The following is a 27,081-nucleotide window of genomic DNA, read 5'->3' on the forward strand; positions in this document are numbered from 1 at the left end:
ATTGCCCAGCCCTGATTAGCCATGAAATAATATTGAGAAGGTTTCACTTGGTCCTCCAGGGGACCAGATAAGGTATGAAGGGACAAGGGTATTTATGGTGGCCGGAGTTATTTGAATTAGCTATCTTTTCTCCTTAGAATTTCAAGTTCATTTGGTTTCCAAATGCACCCTATTTTCATCCTGCTGCCATTTTTACTTGCCCTTCACCTCGAGTGGCAATGTTAGTTGGTGGGGGAGGGGCGTATGTGGTGGGCAGACGGTCATCGGCTACATTTAGGGGAACTGGGGGGAAAGACCATGGACAGAATTCTCCCGCCGTTGGAAATTCCCTGTTCCCGCCGGCAGCGCTCACCCACCCACGGATTTTACGGCTGTCTTCAATGAGAAATCTCATTGACAAGTGACGGGAGCAGAGCACCCCACCGCCAGCGAACGGCACGTTGCTAAGAAACACTCGGCTTGGGGAATGGAGAAGCCAGCCCCATTGCTGAGAGTTACCTTATGGCCAGCACACGCTGTAAATCTGACCAACCTCATTGAATATCTGAATTGGGAGCACAGAAACTGGCAAAGATACTTAGCACCTTGTACTATTCACCATTCAATGAGATCACCTCTTCTCCCCCACCCCCCTCCTTCATACATCTGCTTAACAAAATCTATCAATCTCAGATTTAATATTTACAACTGATCTTGCATCAATTGTTGTTGGTGAAGGAGAGTTGCAAACTTTTACTGTTCTTGTTAAATTCCATTCTCATATCACATCTGGAGAGCCTGGCTGTCGTTCTTCGACTACGCACCCTCGTCCTAGCCTCACCACGGAACAGCAAGTGGATTTCGTAAATCTGCACGCTAGCACAGTGGTTAGCACTGTTGCTTCACAGTGTCTGGGTCCCAGGTTCGATTCCCGGCTTGGGTCACTGTCTGTTCGGAGACTGCACGTTCTCCCCGTGTCTGCGTGGGTTTCCTCCGGGTGCTCCGGTTTTCTCCCACAAATCCCAAAAGACGTGCTTGTTAGGTGAATTGGACATTCTGAATTCTCCCTCAGTGTACCCGAATGGGCACCGGAATGTGTAGACTAGGGGCTTTTCACAGTAACTTCCTTGCAGTGTTAATGTAAGCCTACTTGTGACAATAATGATTGTCGTTGTTACCCATCATATCTTGAAGACTTCAATCACATCACCCCTTAATCTTCTGAATTTCCAGGAATACAACGGCAGTTTGTGAAATGTCTCCTGGTAATTTGACCCTTGTAGGTCAACTATCTGCCTGTCTGTGCCTCAGGCTGACACAGGAACAAATAGACGTTTGCTTTCTGCGACGTCTCCACAATGACACTGGAGAAAGCTTTCTCAGATGCATCGGCTTCTTTTGCCAAAATGTTTGAATTACAAGCCAGTCAGTCGAGTGGAACAGTTTTACTTCAACTCTATGTAAACTGTTTCATTCGGCGTGTAATCCGCTGTCTATTTAGTTCCTGAAGTGAAAAGATTGAGAACAGCTCCCTCAGGACACTATACGGCCAATAAAACCCTCAAAGATCCCAACTGTCATTAGTGACTCTGAAAAGGGGGGGTGCAAATTAATTGTACTGACACTTTACAAATGGTAGGATTTCAAGCTTCATTGACCCTTAAGGATTGGAGTTAAACGGCACGCTTCAAACACACTCCCCTAGGGAGAGGCCAGCTCCACGTGCCATATTCAGCTGCCACCTCTCCACTTCTCAGAAGGCAAGGCTGAGGAAGGCTGCAGTAGACACCGGCTGCCTGAGCAAAACTTCAATGATCCAAGGGAGTTCAAGCCATCCAGTTCCAATTTGTCCGTCAGAGGAACTGAGCAACCACATTAATTCTTAACACTTGCAGAAATGTTCAACATTCTGTCACGTTATGAAGAAAAAACTGCATTCAATCCAGGGCTGGTAACAGCACTGTGTGCAGGGGCAGTAACAATCCCAGCACTGTGTACAGGGGCAGTAACAATCCCAGCACTGTGTACAGGGGCAGTAACAATCCCTTCACTGCCTCCTGACAGCATTGTGTACAGGGGCAGTAACAATCCCAGCACTGTGTACAGGGGCAGTAACAATCCCTTCACTGCTTCCTGACAGCACTATGTACAGGGGCAGTAACAATCCCAGCATTGTGTACGGGGCAGTAACAATCCCAGCACTGCCCCCTGACAGCACTGTGTATAGGGGCAGTAACAATCCCAGCACTGTGTACAGGGGCAGTAACAATCCCTTCACTGCCTCCTGACAGCATTGTGTACAGGGGCAGTAACAATCCCAGCACTGCCCCCTTACAGCACTGTGCACAGGGGCAGTAACAGTCCCAGCACTTTGTACAGGGGCAGTAACAATCCCAGCACTGTGTACAGGGGCAGTAACAATCCCTTCACTGCCTCCTGACAGCATTGTGTACAGGGGCAGTAACAATCCCAGCACTGTGTACAGGGGCAGTAACAATCCCAGCACTGTGTACAGGGGCCGTAACAATCCCTTCACTGCCTCCTGACAGCACTGTGTACAGGGGCAGTAACAATCCCAGCACTGTGTACAGGGGCAGTAACAATCCCTTCACTGCCTCCTGACAGCATTGTGTACAGGGGCAGTAACAATGCCAGCACTGCCCCCTGACAGCACTGTGCACAGGGGCAGTAACAGTCCCAGCACTTTGTACAGGGGCAGTAACAATCCCAGCACTGTGTACAGGGGCAGTAACAATCCCAGCACCATGCACAGGGGCAGTAACAATCCCAGCACTGTGTACAGGGGCAGTAACAATCCTAGCACTGTGTACAGGGGCAGTAACAATCCCAGCACTGTGTACAGGGGCAGTAACAATCCCAGCACTGTGTGCAGGGGCAGTAACAATCCCAGCACTGTGTACAGGGGCAGTAACAATCCCAGCACTGTGTACAGGGGCAGTAACAATCCCTTCACTGCCTCCTGACAGCACTGTGTACAGGGGCAGTAACAATCCCAGCACTGCTTCCTGACAGCACTGTGTACAGGGGCAGTAACAATCCCAGCACTGTGTACAGGGGCAGTAACAATCCCAGCACTGTGTACAGGGGCAGTAACAATCCCAGCACTGTGTACAGGGGCAGTAACAATCCCAGCACTGTGTACAGGGGCAGTAACAATCCCAGCACTGTGTACAGGGGCAGTAACAATCCCAGCACTGTGTACAGGGGCAGTAACAATCCCAGCACTGTGTACAGGGGCAGTAACAATCCCAGCACTGTGTACAGGGGCAGTAACAATCCCAGCACTGTGTACAGGAGCAGTAACAATCCCAGCACTGCCCCCTGACAGCACTGTGCACAGGGACAGTAACAGTCCCAGCACTGTGTGCAGGGGCAGTAACAATCCCAGCACTGTGTACAGGGGCAGTAACAATCCCAGCACTGTATACAGGGGCAGTAACAATCCCAGCACTGTGTACAGGGGCAGTGACAATCCCAGCACTGTGTACAGGGGCAGTAACAATCCCAGCACTGTGTACAGGGGCAGTAACAATCCCAGCACTGCCCCCTGACAGCACTGTGCACACGGGCAGTAACAATCCCAGCACTGTGGACAGGGGCAGTAACAATCCCAGCACTGCCTCCTGACAGCATTGTGTACAGGAGCAGTAACAATCCCAGCACTGCCCCCTGACAGCACTGTGCACAGGGGCAGTAACAGTCCCAGCACTGTGTACAGGGGCAGTAACAATCCCAGCACTGTATACAGGGGCAGTAACAATCCCAGCACTGTGTACAGGGGCAGTAACAATCCCAGCACTGCCCCCTGACAGCACTGTGCACACGGGCAGTAACAATCCCAGCACTGTGTACAGGGGCAGTAACAATCCCAGCACTGTGTACAGGGGCAGTAACAATCCCAGCACTGTGTACAGGGGCAGTAACAATCTCAGCACTGTGTACAGGGGCAGTAACAATCCCAGCACTGTGTACAGGGGCAGTAACAATCCCAGCACTGTATACAGGGGCAGTAACAATCCCAGCACTGCCCCCTGACAGCACTGTGCACAGGGACAGTAACAGTCCCAGCACTGTGTACAGGGGCAGTAACAATCCCAGCACTGTATACAGGGGCAGTAACAATCCCAGCACTGTGTACAGGGGCAGTAACAATCCCAGCACTGTGTACAGGGACAGTAACAATCCCAGCACTGCCTCCTGACAGCACTGTGTACAGGGGCAGTAACAATCCCAGCACTGTGTACAGGGGCAGTAACAATCCCAGCACTGTGTACAGGGGCAGTAACAATCCCAGCACTGTGTACAGGGGAAGTAACAATCCCAGCACTGTGTACAGGGGCAGTAACAATCCCAGCACTGCCCCCTGACAGCACTGTGCACAGGGGGAGTAACAATCCCAGCACTGTGTGCAGGGGCAGTAACAATCCCAGCACTGTGTACAGGGGCAGTAACAATCCCAGCACTGTGTACAGGGGCAGTAACAATCCCAGCACTGTGTACAGGGGCCGTAACAATCCCAGCACTGCCCCCTGATAGCACTGTGCACAGGGGCAGTAACAATCCCAGCACTGTGTGCAGGGGCAGTAACAATCCCAGCACTGTGTACAGGGGCAGTAACAATCCCAGCACTGTGTACAGGGGCAGTAACAATCCCAGCACTGCCTCTTTACAGCACTGTGCACAGGGGCAGTAACAATCCCAGCACTGTGTACAGGGGCAGTAACAATCCCAGCACTGCCTCCTTACAGCACTGTGCACAGGGGCAGTAACAATCCCAGCACTGTGTACAGGGGCAGTAACAATCCCAGCACTGCCTCCTGATAGCACTGTGTACAGGGGCAGTAACAATCCCAGCACTGTGTGCAGGGGCAGTAACAATCCCAGCACTGCCTCCTGATAGCACTGTGTACATGGGCAGTAATAGTTCCAGCACTGCCTCCTGATAGCACTGTGTACAGGGGCAGTAACAATCCCAGCACTGCTTCCTGACAACACTGTGTACAGGGGCAGTAACAATCCCAGCACTGCTTCCTGACAGCACTGTGTACAGGGGCAGTAACAATCCCAGCACTGCTTCCTGACAGCACTGTGTACATGGGCAGTAATAGTTCCAGCACTGCCTCCTGACAGCACTGTGTACATGGGCAGTAATAGTTCCAGCACTGCCTCCTGACAGCACTGTGTACATGGGCAGTAACAGTCCCAGCACTGCCTCCTGACAGCACTGTGTACAGGAGCAGTAATAGTTCCAGCACTGCCTCCTGACAGCACTGTGTACATGGGCAGTAATAGTTCCAGCACTGCCTCCTGACAGCACTGTGTACAGGGGCAGTAACAGTCCCAGCACTGCCTCCTGACAGCACTGTGTACATGGGCAGTAATAGTTCCAGCACTGCCTCCTGACAGCACTGTGTACATGGGCAGTAATAGTTCCAGCACTGCCACCTGACAACACTGTGTACAGGAGCAGTAATAGTTCCAGCACTGCCACCTGACAACACTGTGTACAGGGGCAGTAATAGTTCCAGCACTGCCTCCTGACAACACTGTGTACAGGAGCAGTAACAATCCCAGCACTGCCTCCTGACAACACTGTGTACAGGGGCAGTAACAATCCCAGCACTGTGTACAGGGGCAGTAACAATCCCAGCACTGTGTACAGGGGCAGTAACAATCCCAGCACTGTGTACAGGGGCAGTAACAATCCCAGCACTGTATACAGGGGCAGTAACAATCCCAGCACTGCCCCCTGACAGCACTGTGCACAGGGACAGTAACAGTCCCAGCACTGTGTACAGGGGCAGTAACAATCCCAGCACTGTATACAGGGGCAGTAACAATCCCAGCACTGTGTACAGGGGCAGTAACAATCCCAGCACTGTGTACAGGGGCAGTAACAATCCCAGCACTGCCTCCTGACAGCACTGTGTACAGGGGCAGTAACAATCCCAGCACTGTGTACAGGGGCAGTAACAATCCCAGCTGTGCCCCCTGACAGCACTGTGTACAGGGGCAGTAACAATCCCAGCACTGTGTACAGGGGCAGTAACAATCCCAGCACTGTGTACAGGGGAAGTAACAATCCCAGCACTGTGTACAGGGGCAGTAACAATCCCAGCACTGCCCCCTGACAGCACTGTGCACAGGGGGAGTAACAATCCCAGCACTGTGTGCAGGGGCAGTAACAATCCCAGCACTGTGTACAGGGGCAGTAACAATCCCAGCACTGTGTACAGGGGCAGTAACAATCCCAGCACTGTGTACAGGGGCCGTAACAATCCCAGCACTGCCCCCTGATAGCACTGTGCACAGGGGCAGTAACAATCCCAGCACTGTGTGCAGGGGCAGTAACAATCCCAGCACTGTGTACAGGGGCAGTAACAATCCCAGCACTGTGTACAGGGGCAGTAACAATCCCAGCACTGCCTCTTTACAGCACTGTGCACAGGGGCAGTAACAATCCCAGCACTGTGTACAGGGGCAGTAACAATCCCAGCACTGCCTCCTTACAGCACTGTGCACAGGGGCAGTAACAATCCCAGCACTGTGTACAGGGGCAGTAACAATCCCAGCACTGCCTCCTGATAGCACTGTGTACAGGGGCAGTAACAATCCCAGCACTGTGTGCAGGGGCAGTAACAATCCCAGCACTGCCTCCTGATAGCACTGTGTACATGGGCAGTAATAGTTCCAGCACTGCCTCCTGATAGCACTGTGTACAGGGGCAGTAACAATCCCAGCACTGCTTCCTGACAACACTGTGTACAGGGGCAGTAACAATCCCAGCACTGCTTCCTGACAGCACTGTGTACAGGGGCAGTAACAATCCCAGCACTGCTTCCTGACAGCACTGTGTACATGGGCAGTAATAGTTCCAGCACTGCCTCCTGACAGCACTGTGTACATGGGCAGTAATAGTTCCAGCACTGCCTCCTGACAGCACTGTGTACATGGGCAGTAACAGTCCCAGCACTGCCTCCTGACAGCACTGTGTACATGGGCAGTAATAGTTCCAGCACTGCCTCCTGACAGCACTGTGTACAGGGGCAGTAACAGTCCCAGCACTGCCTCCTGACAGCACTGTGTACAGGAGCAGTAATAGTTCCAGCACTGCCACCTGACAGCACTGTGTACAGGGGCAGTAATAGTTCCAGCACTGCCTCCTGACAGCACTGTGTACAGGGGCAGTAACAGTCCCAGCACTGCCTCCTGACAGCACTGTGTACATGGGCAGTAATAGTTCCAGCACTGCCTCCTGACAGCACTGTGTACAGGGGCAGTAACAGTCCCAGCACTGCCTCCTGACAGCACTGTGTACATGGGCAGTAACAGTTCCAGCACTGCCTCCTGACAGCACTGTGTACAGGGGCAGTAACAGTCCCAGCACTGCCTCCTGACAGCACTGTGTACAGGAGCAGTAATAGTTCCAGCACTGCCTCCTGACAGCACTGTGTACATGGGCAGTAATAGTTCCAGCACTGCCTCCTGACAGCACTGTGTACAGGGGCAGTAACAGTCCCAGCACTGCCTCCTGACAGCACTGTGTACATGGGCAGTAATAGTTCCAGCACTGCCTCCTGACAGCACTGTGTACAGGGGCAGTAATAGTTCCAGCACTGCCTCCTGACAGCACTGTGTACATGGGCAGTAACAGTTCCAGCACTGCTTCCTGACAGCACTGTGTACAGGGGCAGTAACAGTCCCAGCACTGCCTCCTGACAGCACTGTGTACATGGGCAGTAATAGTTCCAGCACTGCCTCCTGACAGCATTGTGTACATGGGCAGTAATAGTTCCAGCACTGCCTCCTGACAGCACTGTGTACAGGGGCAGTAACAGTCCCAGCACTGCCTCCTGACAGCACTGTGTACATGGGCAGTAATAGTTCCAGCACTGCCACCTGACAACACTGTGTACAGGAGCAGTAATAGTTCCAGCACTGCCACCTGACAACACTGTGTACAGGGGCAGTAATAGTTCCAGCACTGCCTCCTGACAACACTGTGTACAGGAGCAGTAACAATCCCAGCACTGCCTCCTGACAGCACTGTGTACAGGGGCAGTAACAATCCCAGCACTGTGTGCAGGGGCAGTAACAATCCCAGCACTGTGTACAGGAGCAGTAACAATCCTAGCACTGCCTCCTGACAGCACTGTGTACAGGGGCAGTAACAGTCCCAGCGCTGCTTCCTGACAGCACTGTGTACAGGAGCAGTAACAATCCCAGCACTGCTTCCTGACAGCACTGTGTACATGGGCAGTAATAGTTCCAGCACTGCCTCCTGACAGCACTGTGTACAGGGGCAGTAACAGTCCCAGCACTGCCTCCTGACAGCACTGTGTACATGGGCAGTAATAGTTCCAGCACTGCCTCCTGACAGCACTGTGTACATGGGCAGTAATAGTTCCAGCACTGCCACCTGACAACACTGTGTACAGGAGCAGTAATAGTTCCAGCACTGCCACCTGACAACACTGTGTACAGGGGCAGTAATAGTTCCAGCACTGCCTCCTGACAACACTGTGTACAGGGGCAGTAACAATCCCAGCACTGCCTCCTGATAGCACTGTGTACAGGGGCAGTAACAATCCCAGCACTGTGTGCAGGGGCAGTAACAATCCCAGCACTGCCTCCTGATAGCACTGTGTACATGGGCAGTAATAGTTCCAGCACTGCCTCCTGATAGCACTGTGTACAGGGGCAGTAACAATCCCAGCACTGCTTCCTGACAACACTGTGTACAGGGGCAGTAACAATCCCAGCACTGCTTCCTGACAGCACTGTGTACAGGGGCAGTAACAATCCCAGCACTGCTTCCTGACAGCACTGTGTACATGGGCAGTAATAGTTCCAGCACTGCCTCCTGACAGCACTGTGTACATGGGCAGTAATAGTTCCAGCACTGCCTCCTGACAGCACTGTGTACATGGGCAGTAACAGTCCCAGCACTGCCTCCTGACAGCACTGTGTACATGGGCAGTAATAGTTCCAGCACTGCCTCCTGACAGCACTGTGTACAGGGGCAGTAACAGTCCCAGCACTGCCTCCTGACAGCACTGTGTACAGGAGCAGTAATAGTTCCAGCACTGCCACCTGACAGCACTGTGTACAGGGGCAGTAATAGTTCCAGCACTGCCTCCTGACAGCACTGTGTACAGGGGCAGTAACAGTCCCAGCACTGCCTCCTGACAGCACTGTGTACATGGGCAGTAATAGTTCCAGCACTGCCTCCTGACAGCACTGTGTACAGGGGCAGTAACAGTCCCAGCACTGCCTCCTGACAGCACTGTGTACATGGGCAGTAATAGTTCCAGCACTGCCTCCTGACAGCACTGTGTACAGGGGCAGTAACAGTCCCAGCACTGCCTCCTGACAGCACTGTGTACAGGAGCAGTAATAGTTCCAGCACTGCCTCCTGACAGCACTGTGTACATGGGCAGTAATAGTTCCAGCACTGCCTCCTGACAGCACTGTGTACAGGGGCAGTAACAGTCCCAGCACTGCCTCCTGACAGCACTGTGTACATGGGCAGTAATAGTTCCAGCACTGCCTCCTGACAGCACTGTGTACAGGGGCAGTAATAGTTCCAGCACTGCCTCCTGACAGCACTGTGTACATGGGCAGTAACAGTTCCAGCACTGCTTCCTGACAGCACTGTGTACAGGGGCAGTAACAGTCCCAGCACTGCCTCCTGACAGCACTGTGTACATGGGCAGTAATAGTTCCAGCACTGCCTCCTGACAGCATTGTGTACATGGGCAGTAATAGTTCCAGCACTGCCTCCTGACAGCACTGTGTACAGGGGCAGTAACAGTCCCAGCACTGCCTCCTGACAGCACTGTGTACATGGGCAGTAATAGTTCCAGCACTGCCACCTGACAACACTGTGTACAGGAGCAGTAATAGTTCCAGCACTGCCACCTGACAACACTGTGTACAGGGGCAGTAATAGTTCCAGCACTGCCTCCTGACAACACTGTGTACAGGAGCAGTAACAATCCCAGCACTGCCTCCTGACAGCACTGTGTACAGGGGCAGTAACAATCCCAGCACTGTGTGCAGGGGCAGTAACAATCCCAGCACTGTGTACAGGAGCAGTAACAATCCTAGCACTGCCTCCTGACAGCACTGTGTACAGGGGCAGTAACAGTCCCAGCGCTGCTTCCTGACAGCACTGTGTACAGGAGCAGTAACAATCCCAGCACTGCTTCCTGACAGCACTGTGTACATGGGCAGTAATAGTTCCAGCACTGCCTCCTGACAGCACTGTGTACATGGGCAGTAATAGTTCCAGCACTGCCTCCTGACAGCACTGTGTACATGGGCAGTAACAGTCCCAGCACTGCCTCCTGACAGCACTGTGTACATGGGCAGTAATAGTTCCAGCACTGCCTCCTGACAGCACTGTGTACATGGGCAGTAACAGTCCCAGCACTGCCTCCTGACAGCACTGTGTACATGGGCAGTAACAGTCCCAGCACTGCCTCCTGACAGCACTGTGTACAGGAGCAGTAATAGTTCCAGCACTGCCACCTGACAGCACTGTGTACAGGGGCAGTAATAGTTCCAGCACTGCCTCCTGACAGCACTGTGTACAGGGGCAGTAACAGTCCCAGCACTGCCTCCTGACAGCACTGTGTACATGGGCAGTAATAGTTCCAGCACTGCCTCCTGACAGCACTGTGTACATGGGCAGTAACAGTCCCAGCACTGCCTCCTGACAGCACTGTGTACATGGGCAGTAATAGTTCCAGCACTGCCTCCTGACAGCACTGTGTACAGGGGCAGTAACAGTCCCAGCACTGCCTCCTGACAGCACTGTGTACAGGAGCAGTAATAGTTCCAGCACTGCCTCCTGACAGCACTGTGTACATGGGCAGTAATAGTTCCAGCACTGCCTCCTGACAGCACTGTGTACAGGGGCAGTAACAGTCCCAACACTGCCTCCTGACAGCACTGTGTACATGGGCAGTAATAGTTCCAGCACTGCCTCCTGACAGCACTGTGTACAGGGGCAGTAATAGTTCCAGCACTGCCTCCTGACAGCACTGTGTACATGGGCAGTAACAGTTCCAGCACTGCTTCCTGACAGCACTGTGTACAGGGGCAGTAACAGTCCCAGCACTGCCTCCTGACAGCACTGTGTACATGGGCAGTAATAGTTCCAGCACTGCCTCCTGACAGCACTGTGTACATGGGCAGTAATAGTTCCAGCACTGCCTCCTGACAGCACTGTGTACAGGGGCAGTAATAGTCCCAGCACTGCCTCCTGACAGCACTGTGTACATGGGCAGTAATAGTTCCAGCACTGCCACCTGACAACACTGTGTACAGGAGCAGTAATAGTTCCAGCACTGCCACCTGACAACACTGTGTACAGGGGCAGTAATAGTTCCAGCACTGCCTCCTGACAACACTGTGTACAGGAGCAGTAACAATCCCAGCACTGCCTCCTGACAGCACTGTGTACAGGGGCAGTAACAATCCCAGCACTGTGTGCAGGGGCAGTAACAATCCCAGCACTGTGTACAGGAGCAGTAACAATCCTAGCACTGCCTCCTGACAGCACTGTGTACAGGGGCAGTAACAGTCCCAGCGCTGCTTCCTGACAGCACTGTGTACAGGAGCAGTAACAATCCCAGCACTGCTTCCTGACAGCACTGTGTACATGGGCAGTAATAGTTCCAGCACTGCCTCCTGACAGCACTGTGTACAGGAGCAGTAACAATCCCAGCACTGCTTCCTGACAGCACTGTGTACATGGGCAGTAATAGTTCCAGCACTGCCACCTGACAGTGTAGGGCAGCAGTAACAAGTAAGCTGTTGATTCTAACTGCATGGTTTATATGCATTCTTATCTTGATTGGTAGCTGATGACCAGTTCAACAATGCTTTGTGTTTTCTGGGTTAGGAAAGAGGAAGTGAAACCACTCAGCTGCTTTGAAGTGGTCAGCATCTGTCAAACACAGCACAGAGGGTTCTGCACACAGAGAATGCTGCACAGTTAAAGGTTTTGTTTTTCAGATACAGTTTGATGGAGGTCCAAACAGCCCTCTCAGCTAAATGTAACAGATCCCGTGATATTATCTTCAAGAAGAGCAGTTGAGTTCTCTTGGTGTCTTGGCCAATATTTATCACTCAACTAACATTGCCTGCAAACAAATTGCTGTTTGAGGGACCTTGCTGTGTGACAATTGCTGGAATGTTTCTTAAATTATAGCAGTGACTGGACTTCAAATGTATTTCGTAGTTGTTACTCATTTTAGGACAGATGTTAGAAATGCTGAGGAATGAAGGCCGTATATAGATGCAGGCCATTCCTCTATACCGCACACACGCACACGCATGGATGAGCATGCACACACACGTGCGTGCACATACACGCGCATGCACAGACACTTGCACGCACACCCTCTATGCCTCTGGCCTCCATCTATCAGTTTTCCTCACCTGCCAACCTGTTGTTGACCTGATTGTGCCGAGACCACAACCACAAGATGGCCTTGTTGAAGCTGTCGACCTGATCCATGGATTCCTTAGCCATGGCTTCAAAATGGATGGCGCACTCCCGACAACTAAAGAAATGTCTGACGTATTGTCTCAAGGTGTAAAGAATCTCCCGGGGGTCAGTCCAGGCAGCTGAGGGAAATTGGAGGAAGAGAAAAATAGGTGAGTGTAAAGGCCCAGCAAAGGTTCCCCTTATTCTTCACTGCTCTGTGCTAGGTACCAGAATCACTGAGAGGCCGGCGACCAATTCTCTAGCCGTTTCTGTCGTGAAGGCCGGGGGTTTACTTGGCGTGGCTGTTAGCCTCCACCAGGCACAGCATCAGTGCAGGGGCATCGCCGACATTTTCATCATAAAATGTGACACTTCCTCTGGACATAGCCTCAAAATTGGAGAATCCAGCCTCATATTCCCTGGGCCCTCGTGACTCTGCAGTCCTCTCTAGTCCCGGAATCATGTGGGCGAGAATTGGTGCAGGTCCTGACAAGCGTCTGCCTGATGCGGTGGACCTCGCGGTGGGCCAAATGGGTAACTCTTTAAGGGGTGTGCCCCAAAGTTTATCAGTGGGCTACCCTCCCCCATACAATGCGGTTAGTTTTACAGTTGACCATTTCAAAGTTACTCAACCATGAAGGGAGATGAATGGAATAATGCTAACAGCTGTGTGCGTGTGGAAGTTGCCAGTCAGTCCAGTAAAATCAATATTAAAGATAGAATCATAGAATTTACAGTGCAGAAGGAGGCCATTCGGCCCATCGGTTCTGCACCGGCTCTTGGAAAGAGCACCCTACTAAGCCCACACCTCCGCCCTGTCCCCGTAACCCAGCAACCCCATCTAACGTATGGATAATTTAGCATGGCCAATCCACCTAACCTGCACACCTTTGGACTATGGGAGGAAACCGGAGCACTCAGAGAAACCTACGCAGACACAGGGAGATCGTGCAGACTCCGGACAGACAGTGACCCAAGCGGGAATCGAACCTAGGACCCAGGCGCTGTGAAGTTATAATGAAGCTATAGTGCTAACTATATGCTACCATGCTGCCCATAATGAATGAAAGGCTTGCAGCTCAAAGATCTGAGGGCGTTAAACCCAGCTGACTGGTTTTCTCTTTCCAGGAATTGACATGTGCTGCTTCCTGTGCCTGAGTCAATAGGTGTACGGCCCAGATGAGTGTTAAACAAGTGATTTTTTTCACTGCCTTATCTGTACTGCTCTCCAGCTTCTATACAGGGGTCTCTCTTCTGGGGTCTTCTGAAGAGGGTTCTTCCTGATACGCGTCTCTCTTCTGCAGGGTTTCTTTATTTTGGGGGTTTCTGCTGGGGAGGCTTGGGGGAGCCTCCCAAAGGAGGGAGTGGAAATGGAGACCCTACTGCAGTGTTACTACTCTAAACACTGTGCTCTGGCGGTGAACACCATGTGATACACTTTCCAACCCTCCCATTGGCATTCATGTTCCAAATGCCCTCTCTCCTGAAGTTCTGGGCAGGGATTCTCCCCTACCTGGCGGGGCGGGGGGTCCCGGCGTGTCGGAGTGGCGTGAACCACTCCGGCTTCGGGCACCCCAAAGGTGTGGGAGTCTCCACATCTTTAGTGGCCAAGCCCTCACATTGAGGGGCTAGGCCCACGCCGGAGTGGTTCCCACTCCGCCGGCTGGCGTGAACGGCCTTTGGCGCCCCACCAGCTGGGCTGCTGTTGACGTCATACCGGTGCATGTGCAGGGGAGGGGGTCTCTTCCGCCTCCACCATGGTGAAGACCATTGCGAAGGCGGAAGAAAAAGAGTGCCCCCACGGCACAGGACCGCCCGCCGATCGATGGGCCCCGATCGCGGGCCAGGCCACCGTGGAAGACCCCCCGGGGTCAGATCGCCCCGCCTCCCCCTCCCCTCCCCCCAGGACCCCGCCTCCTGCCCACGCCGCCTGCTTCCGCCGGTAAGGTAGGTGGTTTAATCCACGCCGGCGGGAGAGGCTTGTCAGCGGCGGGACTTTGGCCCATCGCGGGCCGGCGAAACGCCGCTGGGGGCCTGCCGATCGCCGCGGGGGTCCGCCGACCAACGCAGTGCGATTCCCGCCCCCACCTAATCTTGGGGGGCGGACAATTCAGGACACGGCGGGGGCAGGATTGACGTCGGCCCCGGGCGATTCTCCGACTTGGCAGGGGGTCGGAGAATCACGCCCCTGGTTTCTTATCTAAACAATAGTGCACGTACATAATGTGAATAAAATGAGTATCCTTTATTCAGAAGGTAAGGGTTTTACAGGATTCCTTATTCAAGGCCCATCAATAAAGCCCTTTCCTAAACTGCAACCACAATTCTATCTTCTCTTGACAAATCTCAATGATCTCTATGGGTGACAACCTATACCCCAGCCATCCATATAATTATCTTCTTTAAGATAATATATAGACAACATTAAAAAATATCAAAAGGTGAAGCCTTACTTTCTTCCCTCTGTGCCATTGATTCATTGTAATTTGCAGCCTGCACTGTCAAGAGGTGGAATAGGGTCCAGACCGAGCATGGGTAACCTCGGAACTGAGGCCTGCTGCCCCGGCAACCTACCCAATTCACTCCATTGGGTAAGAAGGCCCCAGTTCTCTAGGGAACAAAGAAAAACAATCAATACTGATGTTGCGTTGAACGTTTTTGGTGCACTTTCTGCACATAAATATACTCATAAGTTGACAGTCAGGTATATTAAAGATGTACAGAACAGATAAATTGTAATAGGATTCATCCGAACATGTGAAGGCCTTTCAACCCCTCAAGTCTATTCCATTCACAATGAACCCATGCCTGATTTGCACCTCAGCTCCATTTACCCACCGTTACTCCTCATCACCTTGGGCAAATGTTTCACACTTACCTGTATTATAATAAGCTAGAGTAAACTTAAATATACACAGACAGGAGTAAATCATTCCATTATCAGATATGTTCTGCATGAAATTTGACACTAAGATGTACACTTGCGTTGTAGCATCAAATAACAATTGCCCTCTGAAAGTTATTGCATACTTTCCTTGTACTCCTTGATTTCCTTCTATTCATTGTACGAGACAAGAATTCGGATTACGTCTTAACCATACTACACCAGACAGGAGTGGCTTCCATTCACTCAATCTACAAAATGAAGACACTGAGACACATAAGAGGTGTACAGCACCAGAATGAAAATGGGTTGTTCCCTTTTCACCATCTATACTGTGCATATATGGCAACCACATTGCATGAAAAGTGAAAGTAAATCCCTTCCAAATGATCTTTAGTGGGCAAACCGTGGCCCACAGCCCATATATTTTTTTAAAGAGAATTTACAGTGCAGAAGGAGGCCATTCAGCCCATCGAGTCTGCACCAGCCCTTGGAAAGAGCATCCACTTAGGCCCACACCTCCAACCTATCCCCGGAACCCAGTGATCCCAGCTAACCCTTTTGAACACCAAGGGCAATTTAGCATAGCCAATCACCTTACCTGCATATCTTTGGACTGTGGGAGGAAACCGGGGCACCCGGAGGAAACCCACGTAGACATGGGGAGAAAGTGCAAACTCCACACAGACAGTGACCCAAGCTGGGAATCGAACCTGGGATCCTGTAGCTGTGAAGCAACTGTGCTACCCCTGCGCTACCATGCCCGCCCCCCTTCCCCCCTAGCTGGCCTCCAAGAACTTTGCATCTTTCCCTCAAGCTAAAATTGCCTCCATAGAGACTTGCCAGACCATACATGGGGTCTAGGAAATGTTGTGAGGAGCAAGAATCAGAGACTTTGAGGGGGGAGGAATTGCCTCCTTTAATTTGTATGGAATGACCCTCAGTGAATGCCAGCACAAAACGGTCCAAGGCAAAACCAAGAAAAGGTGCCTGGAGTGGGGAATAATCTGCAGCTGCCGTGAGAGGACAAACATACAAATGACGAAGCACTGAGAGCAGCACAAGGATCTGTAATGTAAGTAACCCTCTGATTATCTTCCAATTTCTCTAACTTGCGGTTGAACACTGGTGCAGATTTAGGTGAAGTTGTTTAAAGTGATAGTACACATTGTATTGACAGATTATAAATGTTACCAGTACCTGTAGCTATCAAATATTTTCACTGATCATGTAAACATTTTTGTTGATCTGATCTCAATGACTTATTAATCAATAATTATTTCATTCCCAAGCGACACCAGGTTAAAGTCCAACATGTTTGTTTGGAATCACGAGCTTTCGAAGCACAGCATTGGGGGGAAAACACTGTCTATCGGTTAGCTGTAAGCATGTGCCCATTTTCTTCAAATGCTTTTTCTTAAAAACATGAATAAAATACTCCAAGTTCAAATGCAGCACTTTATGAGTATTGTACACTACCTCAACGACGGAAATCCAGCCCCCTTGGTTCCGACACTGTGCCAAAATTTGGAACAAACTCCTTCACACAAGCTGCCTCTATAGCTCGCTCTGTACTGATCATTAATGTCATAAAAATAATTACTGTGTAGATCACTGGATGGGGAGTGTTTGTGTGTGAAAATTCCTCAGAAGCATTCATTGCAAAATCATTGAAGATTTATAAATTTGATTGGGCAAACTTTAAAAAAATCTATTAACTTTACAGTGGCGTGATTCTTGCAAGAAATGGGCAGAATGTTCAGAGAATGGGATGGGGGTTGGGGGGGGGCAGGTGGAAGAGGCAGATTTTAAAATGCTGCAATCGGCAATAGATTCAGGTGCCAATCGGTGTACAACCGTCTCCGATTCCGCCCGTTGGGATTAACCCGAGAATGGCCTCGTCCTTCCCGTGCTTGTTCTGTTCTGAGAGCATTGCCTGAGGGAAAGAAAATCTCTCATTTCTGGACAATTCCAGTTTTTGGAAACCTGGTTTTGTCATCATACCTGGACAACCACTGCAGTACTGTGGGGCTGGACTGCCGATCATGACCTCTTTTCATTTGCTTTCCAGATGTAGGGGAAAGATGCCAAAGGTTTCTTCTTGAAGAGCTATTGTTAGTAATATCTGACTGGCCTAGACCAGGGGTGGGCAAACTTTTCCGTGCAAGGGCCACATTCAGAAATTCACAATTTTAAAGGGCCTCATAGTATATTAAGTAAAATAATTACTTCACCTGGTTATGATTCTGGGCGCCTCATATAGAACATAGAACATAGAACAGTACAGCACAGAACAGGTCCTTCGGCCCTCGGCGTTGTGCCGAGCAATGATCACCCTACTCAAGTCAACGTATCCACCCTATGCCAGTAAGTAACCCAACAGCCCCCTCCCCCATTAACCTTAAAAAAAATAATTAATTTTTTTTTTTTAAATTGTAAAAAATTTTTTTTTTTTTTTTTTTAATGACTTGGTGGGCCGCAAAAAGACCTTTGGCGGGCCGCATGCGGCCCGCAGGCCGTAGTTTGCCCACCCCTGGCCTAGACTATTTCAATTTCAGTGGTCAATACGAATCAACCAGATGGTGTAATTTACAGGGAAGCATGGCAAATTCCCTTGTCTGAAGGAGATCACTAAACCAGTGGAGGTTCATTACAACAATCTAGATGCCTTGATAGCCCACGCATTATCAGGTCAGTTAAGGTAAATTCCACAAATTGGCATTTGAGTTCATGACCTGAGCTGCTGGTCCAATAATATTCCTGGATACTATTTTCATATTGCATGAGATAAAAGAGCAGGAAGGGCATCCATCAAGTGTCCCTATCCTGCACTCGTGGGTACATTCAGTCATTGAGCCACAGAGACACCTTCAAAAGGAAAGAAAGGTTTGCAATCTTGAGAGGGAAAAGAGTTGATGGAAGTCTACATGCTTGATTGACGGGTGGGGAGTAGAGGGGGGTGGGTAGCGGGTAGATGCTGAGCAGAGAGAAGGAAGCTACATATTGTTCTGTTTGGGATGTGTATCATGAGAAAGAATTGAGAACATAATTATAGCTTATTTGGCCCAACTGGTCTGTCCCAAGGTTCAAGCTCCACACAAATCTCCTCCTACCCCTTGGAAACAAATCCTATTTACATATCATTCCATTCCTTTCTCCCTCATGTTCTTATCTGGCTTCCACTTAAATGCATCTGACCTTTTCACCTCAGCTTCTCCCGATGGTAGTGAGTTCCACATTTTAACCACTCTGGTTGAAGAAGGTTCTCCTGAATTATTTATCGAATTTAGTCATGACTACCTTACATGGGGCCCAAAAGAAAGAACAGCACCTTTAAATGGAACAAGATCCGTGCACTCAATGCATCAGTGGTCAGCTTACCTCCTTCTTGTTGCTTAACACATCCGCAAAAGCAGAGTAGGAGATTGGTGTTGTATCAACTTCTGTCAGCCAAGAGTTAATGATCTCAAGCAACTTCATGACAAAAGGTCGGCCAGGAAAGAACTAGAGAAAGAAAGAAATATATTTTAACAACTATTCCGAGAAACGAAACATGCCTCTTTGGCCACACATTCTAGGTCTACTCAAGATTTTGATGCCTTTCAAAGGGTAAACACTGATGGGTTGGATGATCGGCCATGATCATAATGAATGGCAGAGCAGGCTCAAAGGCCCAAATGGCCTCCTCCTGCTCCTATTTTCTATGTTTCTATGACTAAGTCCATTTGGTTCATTTGTGTAAAAGGAGAAGCCAACAATCCCCTCATCGTGACATTTAACTGGCTTGTGAATGGCATAAATGTATCCATATCAGGCTCAACATACAATCTCCTCCCACAGGTTACTGACGTGACATTTTCAATTCTCACACCAGTCTTCCTCAGGCCCGACTGAACTCAACTGATAATTCACTGCCAGTTATGAATCGAATGAAGGGTTAATTCTGCTATGGACTCAAGCCCATGAGAAAATTGGGTTAATTCCTTATTGAATCCTTTACATTGAAGAACTGATTGCAACCATAGAGGCTGACAGTGTTTGAATGTGCAGTCTGTTCAATCATTCACACAAATACCCCTCAGCTCACCAGTGTAAGTTATATTTTTGAAGTTTAAAGTTTGTCCAAAGGAATCCACATGATTATGAATGCCAAGTATATATGTTACACCATCCATTTAAAGAAACCACACAGGGAGCACTCTGTCGAACCAGGTTAAAAGATAGTCTTTCACCAACATTATATGGCAGGGCATCACTCCAACAGCACGTGCCTCACATTGCACTCTCAGGCATATCTAACAAGGTGTGAACCAAGGAGTGAATGGACATGGGCTGGCGCCTGCGATTCCCCATTTGGGGAATGCCTGTGTTCAAATTTATCACATACTTAATGACGAGGCCTTTGGATCCTGCAATAGCAGCACATGGCGTGTGAAAAAGTTGAGCAGAGTGGAAACACAGAGGGCACGATTCAGTGGTCTTGTTGCACTCGACCAAGAGCACGATGAGGTTGTTAAATAGCGGGAGAGGAAAAAATGAGAATCACTCAGGTGCCAAACCACGATCCAACCAGCCCGCTCCAGTAGTTGAAATCAGCCCAATTTCCATACAATTAGCGGGATCCATCCACATGCAATGGTTTTCCATGATCTAATCGCCTCTCCAGCTCGTGGTCACATGGGCAGTGATTAGCACACCTTTTTAACAACGTGAAACTGGCAGAAGGGGAGCCGCGGAGGTGAGTAGCCATCTTTGCTCACAGGCAAACAGCCCAGGGGTGCTGGGCTTGAAGCCCCAGTGCCTAGTGGGGGTTGGGGGGGGGGGGGGGGGGGGGGGGGTCGGGTGCCAACCAAGGGGGTGGGGGCATTAGAGCCAGAGCAATCTGGCGCAGGTCCGCCATGCCAATCCCTGGATCATGGGTACCCATTCTAGGGCAACCGTAGATCCTGCCTGTTTACCCCATTGACCGCCTGTTACTCCCACTGACCGCGGAGGCCTCTGGCCGTGCGGCTGGAGGCTATCGCTAATAGGGAATTGGCAATCGTGGTTAAGTGAATACTTCACAGATCCCAAGTGGATTCCTGTGGGTGGGCCGGCTGTGTAGCATGTGGGGGTTATTGCCTCGCATCCCAATCAAACTGTGACGCCTGGACACTGTGCCTGAACACTGCAGGAGGAAACACCATCGCGCAGCAGCCAACATCTGAACACCCAGGGGATGGAAACCAGCCCCGGGTCATTTAATGAAATGGGGAGGGGACCTACACCCAGTCGGGTAACGCTATGAGTGGGTGTCTGGAGTGCAGGGTGTGGGGGCCAGTGAGCAGGGTCCCCGCTGGGGCCGGGTGTGTGTGAGCAGGATGTGCTGGGTGGGGATATGGAGGAGAGAAATGGGGGAACTGGATGATCCCGGGTTGGAAGACAACACTGCTTGTCAGTCCCACGCCCACTCCCAATTTCTTACAGATATCGAATGGGATGGACGATACTCTGGACCCCTCGGAACTTTCCCTGGTGGTGCTGCTGGCAGGCTGGGTGGCCAGACGGTGGCGGCAGCAGCGACGACAGATGCTCAAGGTGGCGGCCTATCTTCAGGGCCCCGCCCCACATCCTGAGGACTCAGCTGCCCATCAGGCCAGGGTGAGACCCAGAGGGGTAGTCCTGCGGCGGCCCAGGGTGTATAGGCGTCGCTGGTCTTTTGAGCAGATGACGGATAGCGCGTGCCGCAGGAGGCTCCGCCTTACCAAGCAGACCGTGAGGCATCTAGAATCATAGAATCAAAGAATCATAGAACTAACAGTGCAGAAGGAGGCCATTTGGCCCATCAAGTCTGCACAGGCCCTTGGAAAGAGCACCCCACTTAAGCCCACACATACACCGCATCCCCATCACCCAGTAACCCCATCGAACCATTTTGGACACTAATGGCAATTTATCATGGCCAATCCACCTAACCTGCACGTCTTTGGACTGTGGGAGGAAATCGGAGCACCCAGAGGAAACCCACGCACACACGGGAGAATGTGCAGACTCTGCACAGACAGTGACCCAAGCTAAAATCAAACCTGGGACCCTGCAGCTCTGAAGAAACTGTGCTAACTACTGTGCTACCACGCTGCCATGTTCTTGTGGACTTGGCACCACATGGAGGAGGAGGGTAGCAGCTCCCGATGGCGGTCAAGGTCACTGCAGCACTGAACCTCTATGCCTCAGGATCATTCCAGGGCTTGAGTAGGGACTTGGGTGGCATCGCGCATGCTTCAGCCCACAGGTGCATCCGACAGGTCACAGATGCCCTGGATGCTTGGGTAGCCGACTATATAAACTTCCACACGGACCAGGCCAACAAAATGCCAAGATGCCCGGGCAGTAGGATTCTCTGCCATCGATGGGCTGCCCCAGGTTCAGGAGCTCATAGATTGGCACTCATGTCACTTGTTTCCCAGGAGTGTGCCCACCTCCTGGGGCAGGCAGACATCCCTGGCCTTTTCGAGGACCACCTCCCGGATGGCCGGTTGGCTCTTGGGGGATAAGGGATATCTGCTGGAGACCTGATACGAGGGCCATGCAGCCACGCGGTCTGTCTTTGAGTGGTGCATCGGACTGCTGAAAATGCGGTTTTGATGCCTTGACCACTCCACTGGTGCCCTGCAGTACATGTCCCAGGGGGTCGCCCGCTTTGTGGTAGTCTGCTGTGTCCTCCACAACCTGGCACAGCACCGGGGTGATGTGCTGAATGTAGAGGGGAGGAACATGTGGTTACCTCCGAGGAGGAGGACGAGTGGGAGGTCCCGGACCAGTAGGGGCTCGAGGGCTACCCCACGGAGGAACTGGAGCACCAGCCAGAAGCTGGAGGGCAGGCGCCCGTGACGAGGGTGTGGCATGGGAGGCCTTCGTCATTGCCACTTCACATAGGGAGTGGCCCAGTCTGTCATCGCATCCCTTCCCCCCTCCCTCTTTCACCCTCCCCTACCTCCCCCAAACCTCTGCACTTCTCCTTCATCATCCCCCCACCTCCCCTTCCCCAGCATTTCACACTCTCAGGGTCTGTGTTATATCAATCCAGGGGGCTGGGAATATGTCGGCACTGTCAGTGGCAGAGAGCTGAGCGTTGGTGCTCCTCAACCTATGCCATAGCCTGACGCCTGCCTGTCTGCTGAGTGCGTTCTCACCCCCATCACCTGCATGTGGTGGGGCAGGGGGAGGCTACTGGTTGTGGTGAAGGTTTTTTAATGTCTCTCACATATGTGTCCATCACAGCCCCACTCTCCTGGTTGGTGCCGCTCCACTCTCCTCACCAGCCCCACCCCCTCCCCCACCCCTACCACCCTTCGCACACTCCCTCCTTAGCCCCAACCTATCCCATTCTCCCTCTTCACCCCCTCTCATCTCAATGATCCTCGACGTGCTTAGCTTTCCGTGCTCTACTGCTGTCTCTAGGTGTGTCCCCAGGATGCACATCAGAGGTGGAGGCAGCCAGCTGCTTACTATGTCCCATGGCCTTTGGTGCCCCTGCGGGTGTCTTCTTGGGGCTCTGGAGCCTGAGGGCACTGGCACCCTTGCCGTCGGCACATGCACACCCTATCGTGGTGCTACCCTGTTCTGGTGCTGACTGCGGTCAGTGCCCATAGGGCCCCCTGAGTTCACCTCGGGGCATAGAGCCCGCTGATTCGAGCCCTGGTTGCCCCTGATTCTGTCTCTGTCGGCCCATGTGGCTTCCCAACAGCTGCAGCACAGTGTTGATGCCCTCGCCGATGCTCCTCAGTGACTGGGACATGCTCTGCTGTGTCCTGGCATCACCTACTTGCAACTGGACAGATTCCGCAGCACCTTGGCGATACACATCTGAAATGGAACATGCCCCAGAGTGTCTCAGACGCGTCACCTGAGGCTGGGCCATATTACGCAGCACCTCATCAAGGTCCACCTAGTGCAGGATCGCATCCCCCAGCGAGTCGGACATTCTTCTGAGGCCCTCACCCTAGGCTGTCATTAATTGAGCCACGTTTTGGACACCTTCACTCATACTGCCAACATCGTGCACGAAGGCCTCCACTGCAGTCACTACCATAGCAGTGTTGGCCTCGGTGACATGCATTGCTGATGCCCGTGCTCGTGGCCTCGGCGACTCCTCCAATCTGTTATGGACCCACTGGAGGGTCGCTGACATTCCCGCTGAATTACATGGCCGCACCCTGTCGTCTGCATGAGCTCTGGGTAAACCTTGTCCAGAGGCTCAGCATCTCAATGGGACCCAACTGGGTCCTGGGATCCAGCAAACCTCCGACTGTTGCCTCGCCTGGAGGTTCCTGCCGCCACCTGATGCACATCAGCAGCAGCGTGGTCCTCACCAGACGGTGCCCCAGGTGCCTGACCACTGCCGTTGCCCATTGAGGTGAATGTCTGTGTGCTGCTGGACAGTGGGGATGACAGCTGTGACGCATCGATGGTGACATCCTTGGAGTTCCGAGGTGTTCTTACGGAAGGTGGGGGGCCACCTCAGATGGGCCGGTACCGTCCGCTGGAGGTCCTGCAGGAGAATGGATAAGTGGTCATTGGGAAGGATGGCTCCTTCTGTATAGCATTATCAACTCACATTTGACAATCCATCTGGGTGGGGCCTGATGGATTCTGATCTCTGCGCCGTGCACCGACCTTCACGTTGGTGACTGCTCTGTCCTCAACCACCCCCATAATCCAGGATGCGTGGGCCAGAACATGGCACGATTTTGGATGGGAGCAGTGCTAGACGCATTCATGTTTTTGGGGGGGGGGAGAGGGGAAGGTGGGGGATCTGGTGCCAACTCAACCATGCGGTCCGGTGTAGGCTGTTGACCATCTTGCGGCACTGGGTGCTGGTCCTCCTGGCCTAACTGACAGCCACTGCGATTTCCTCCCAGGCAGCACCCGCTGCCCTGTAGTTGACCCTCTGGGACCCCCAGGGGAACAGGACATCCCTTCTGGCCTCAACCGTCTCTAGGAGCCTCCCCAGGTCTGCATCCCTGAATCGTGGGACTGGTGGCCTCATCGCCATGGCAGCGAGCTGAGTGGGCTTCGCTGTGCAATAGCAGTTTAAGTGCTGCTCGGCCTTGTTAGTGGGGGACTGTGGAGCTGGTCCCGGCAAATCAGCTGACAGGCTATGATTTGCGACGCAAAGCCCTTGGGGCCTCCTTAAGTGGACGAATTAACATAGGGTTGTGGTGGCGGCCTTGCCGGGCCAAGCGCCGGGAAGCTCACGGCAATTCCCGTTCACTACCACACTGAGGAACATTTTCATTAAATCGCGCCCAGAATATTTGGCAGATGAAGAGGCCATTCAGTACACAGTGGTTACTTCAATTGGATGACAATATGCCACTGTCCACTTGAACCCACACAAGCGGAGAACAAAAATGCATCGCACGTGATAAACAAGAGAGAACCAGCTGGAGACAAAAATTTCCTTTCAAGGTTTAAATATGTACGTTTTCTTTCAGGAAAATATTGTTTTTGCATTTCCTTGATCCCTCCCCTGCCCTGAGAAAATTCTGGTTATTTGTATTCTGCTGGTGACCACACTAAACACTCAGCTCCGAGCTGAGATAAAATCACGTCTGCTTCAATCCAACAACCACGGCCTCCAAGGACCCAGAAAATCTACTTCTGTTCAATAACTGCAGCGAAAATTCAATTAGTATCAGCATAGAGACAAACACCACGGGATCTGAGAACACTCACCACTAGAGGGTAAAAACAAGATTACCACGGCTTACTGAGCAGCCCCCTTCCCCTCCAGCGGCCTACACCTAAGCCTGTGATGGAACCAGCAGCCTCAGTCTGAGCTGCTCCAGTAATAGGATTTCCAAACCTCTCACAGGGCAACTTGCACTCCCATCTGTCTTCTTGCTGCTAAACCCTTCATATGCATACACACAGACAGACGCACAGAGACACAAACAAGAATGGTTGTGCCACAATCATAGTTTTTAAAAACACCTTCCTCAGCACCCCACAAACAGTTACGTTCACCCGGAGTCACTTTGACTACAGCAGCGTCTAGAGGACCCTACTGTATCTGGTGAAACGATTCCGCTTTCGGAATCATCCCTCCATAACAGCACTAACTTACTTTCTGCTTATTGAATTGGATAGTTTGCATTTTGTGAACGATTTGATGACAGTTTGTGCATTAATAGCATCCCACAATTTGATGACGAAACCATAGAAAACATGACGTGCGGCAGCGCGCACATTTCCACACTTTGTCAAAGTATTTTTCTCCACCAACCTTCTACCTAATCCAGTGATGGACAACCTAGGCTGGTCTTCATCTCAGTGGGTCGCAGGATTGAAATCAGAATTTTTCACGAAGCATGACCCTCGAATAAGATTGCATACATTTAATAATAATAACTTATTGTCACAAGTAGGCTTTAATGAAGTAACTGTGAAAAGCCCCTAGTTGCCACTTTCTGCCGCTTGTTTGGGGAGGCCGGTACGGGAATTGAACCTTGGCCTTGCTCTGCATTACAAGTCAGCTGTTTAGCCCACTGTGCTAAACCCACCCCTGTAATGCACACCCAATATTTTATAACAAGTCATAGAAAATGCTTAATCAATCATGTATTATGAGAAGTGTCATCAACTTCAAGTGGTGAAAACAAAATAAAAAGTTTGGCTTGATTGGAAGCAGAGGGAGCGCAGGGCTCTCGCAGTCAATGCTGTGAGCAATCAGCATACACCTCGTTTCAAGTGCCCTTGCTTTACGTACGTATCACTTCGGTCATATGGATGGGGAAAACGCTAAGCAGATGGAAACCAGTGGATTGTGGCAACTCTATGTGGGCAGCAGTCAACAAAATGTCTTGTGGGCTGCACTCAGAACTCTGATGGGCCGCACATGACCCCCAGGCTGCAGGCTGCCCACCACTGACCGAATCTCTTTGGGGTGAAGAAGACCCTCGACGTAGTTTGTCGGGTCCTACGTCTGCAGTGATATCACTTCACTGCTCCCTTCAGCTTCACTGATTGGATGCACACAAACACCAGTCAGTGAAACTTTGGGCACACACAGGCAGGGTGCGGGCTACAAGATTGTTACAAAGTAAAAAGATAGTTCTTGTGAATGCAATGCCAAATTTGTAAACGGGGGAGGACTTGCATTGGTTCCACTCCACACCTCATAATACAAACGGGGCAACTCTCAATGAATCTTCACCCTCCATTGGCGGCTGTGTCCTCAGCTGGCAAGATACTTAACTCTGGAATTACCTCACAAAACCTCTCTCTCTCCTCTTTTAAAACATTACGGGGACGATTTTCAGCGCACGGTAGCCATTGGTGAGAATGGCGACATGGGTGTAAAATAGGGCGAGATTCGGGAAACACGATGCTCGCTGGCAACGTGGCCAGGAAAGGCTGGGAACCTTATTTAAATATATCAGCATATTATTCGCAGATCCTCTGACTAAGACTCTACACCTCCTCCTCCCCCAAACTGGGCAGCACGGTAGCACAAGTGGATAGCACAGTTGTTTCACAGCTCCAGGGTCCCAGGTTCGATTCCCTGCTGGGTCACTGTCTGTGTGGAGTCTGCACGTTCTCCCCGTGTCTGCGTGGGTTTCCTCCGGGTGCTCCGGTTTCCTCCCACAGTCCAAAGACGTGCAGGTTAGGTGGATTGGCCATATTAGATGGCCATACTAAATAGCCCTTCATGTCC

The 27,081-nt window shown here is 51.3% G+C and overlaps 1 protein-coding gene across 2 annotated transcripts in view; it reads right to left on the reverse strand.

The window, feature by feature from the left end:
• The window catches only part of qsox1 (quiescin Q6 sulfhydryl oxidase 1), a 170,796-nt gene that overhangs the window by 15,436 nt on the left and 128,279 nt on the right, over window positions 1–27,081 (reverse strand). Inside the window, exons 9-11 of one of the 2 annotated variants that reach the window (XM_038794994.1) lie at window positions 18,765–18,887; window positions 14,953–15,109; window positions 12,451–12,639 (exon numbers count right to left, since the gene is read on the reverse strand). In XM_038794994.1, coding sequence (XP_038650922.1) covers window positions 12,451–12,639; window positions 14,953–15,109; window positions 18,765–18,887 — 469 coding nt within the window. The remainder of the gene's footprint in view (window positions 1–12,450; window positions 12,640–14,952; window positions 15,110–18,764; window positions 18,888–27,081) is intronic. The other variant, XM_038794995.1, reaches the window with a different exon arrangement.

The sequence above is a fragment of the Scyliorhinus canicula genome, chromosome 4 (assembly GCF_902713615.1).
Source record: "Scyliorhinus canicula chromosome 4, sScyCan1.1, whole genome shotgun sequence".
NCBI classification, from domain to species: domain Eukaryota; kingdom Metazoa; phylum Chordata; class Chondrichthyes; order Carcharhiniformes; family Scyliorhinidae; genus Scyliorhinus; species Scyliorhinus canicula.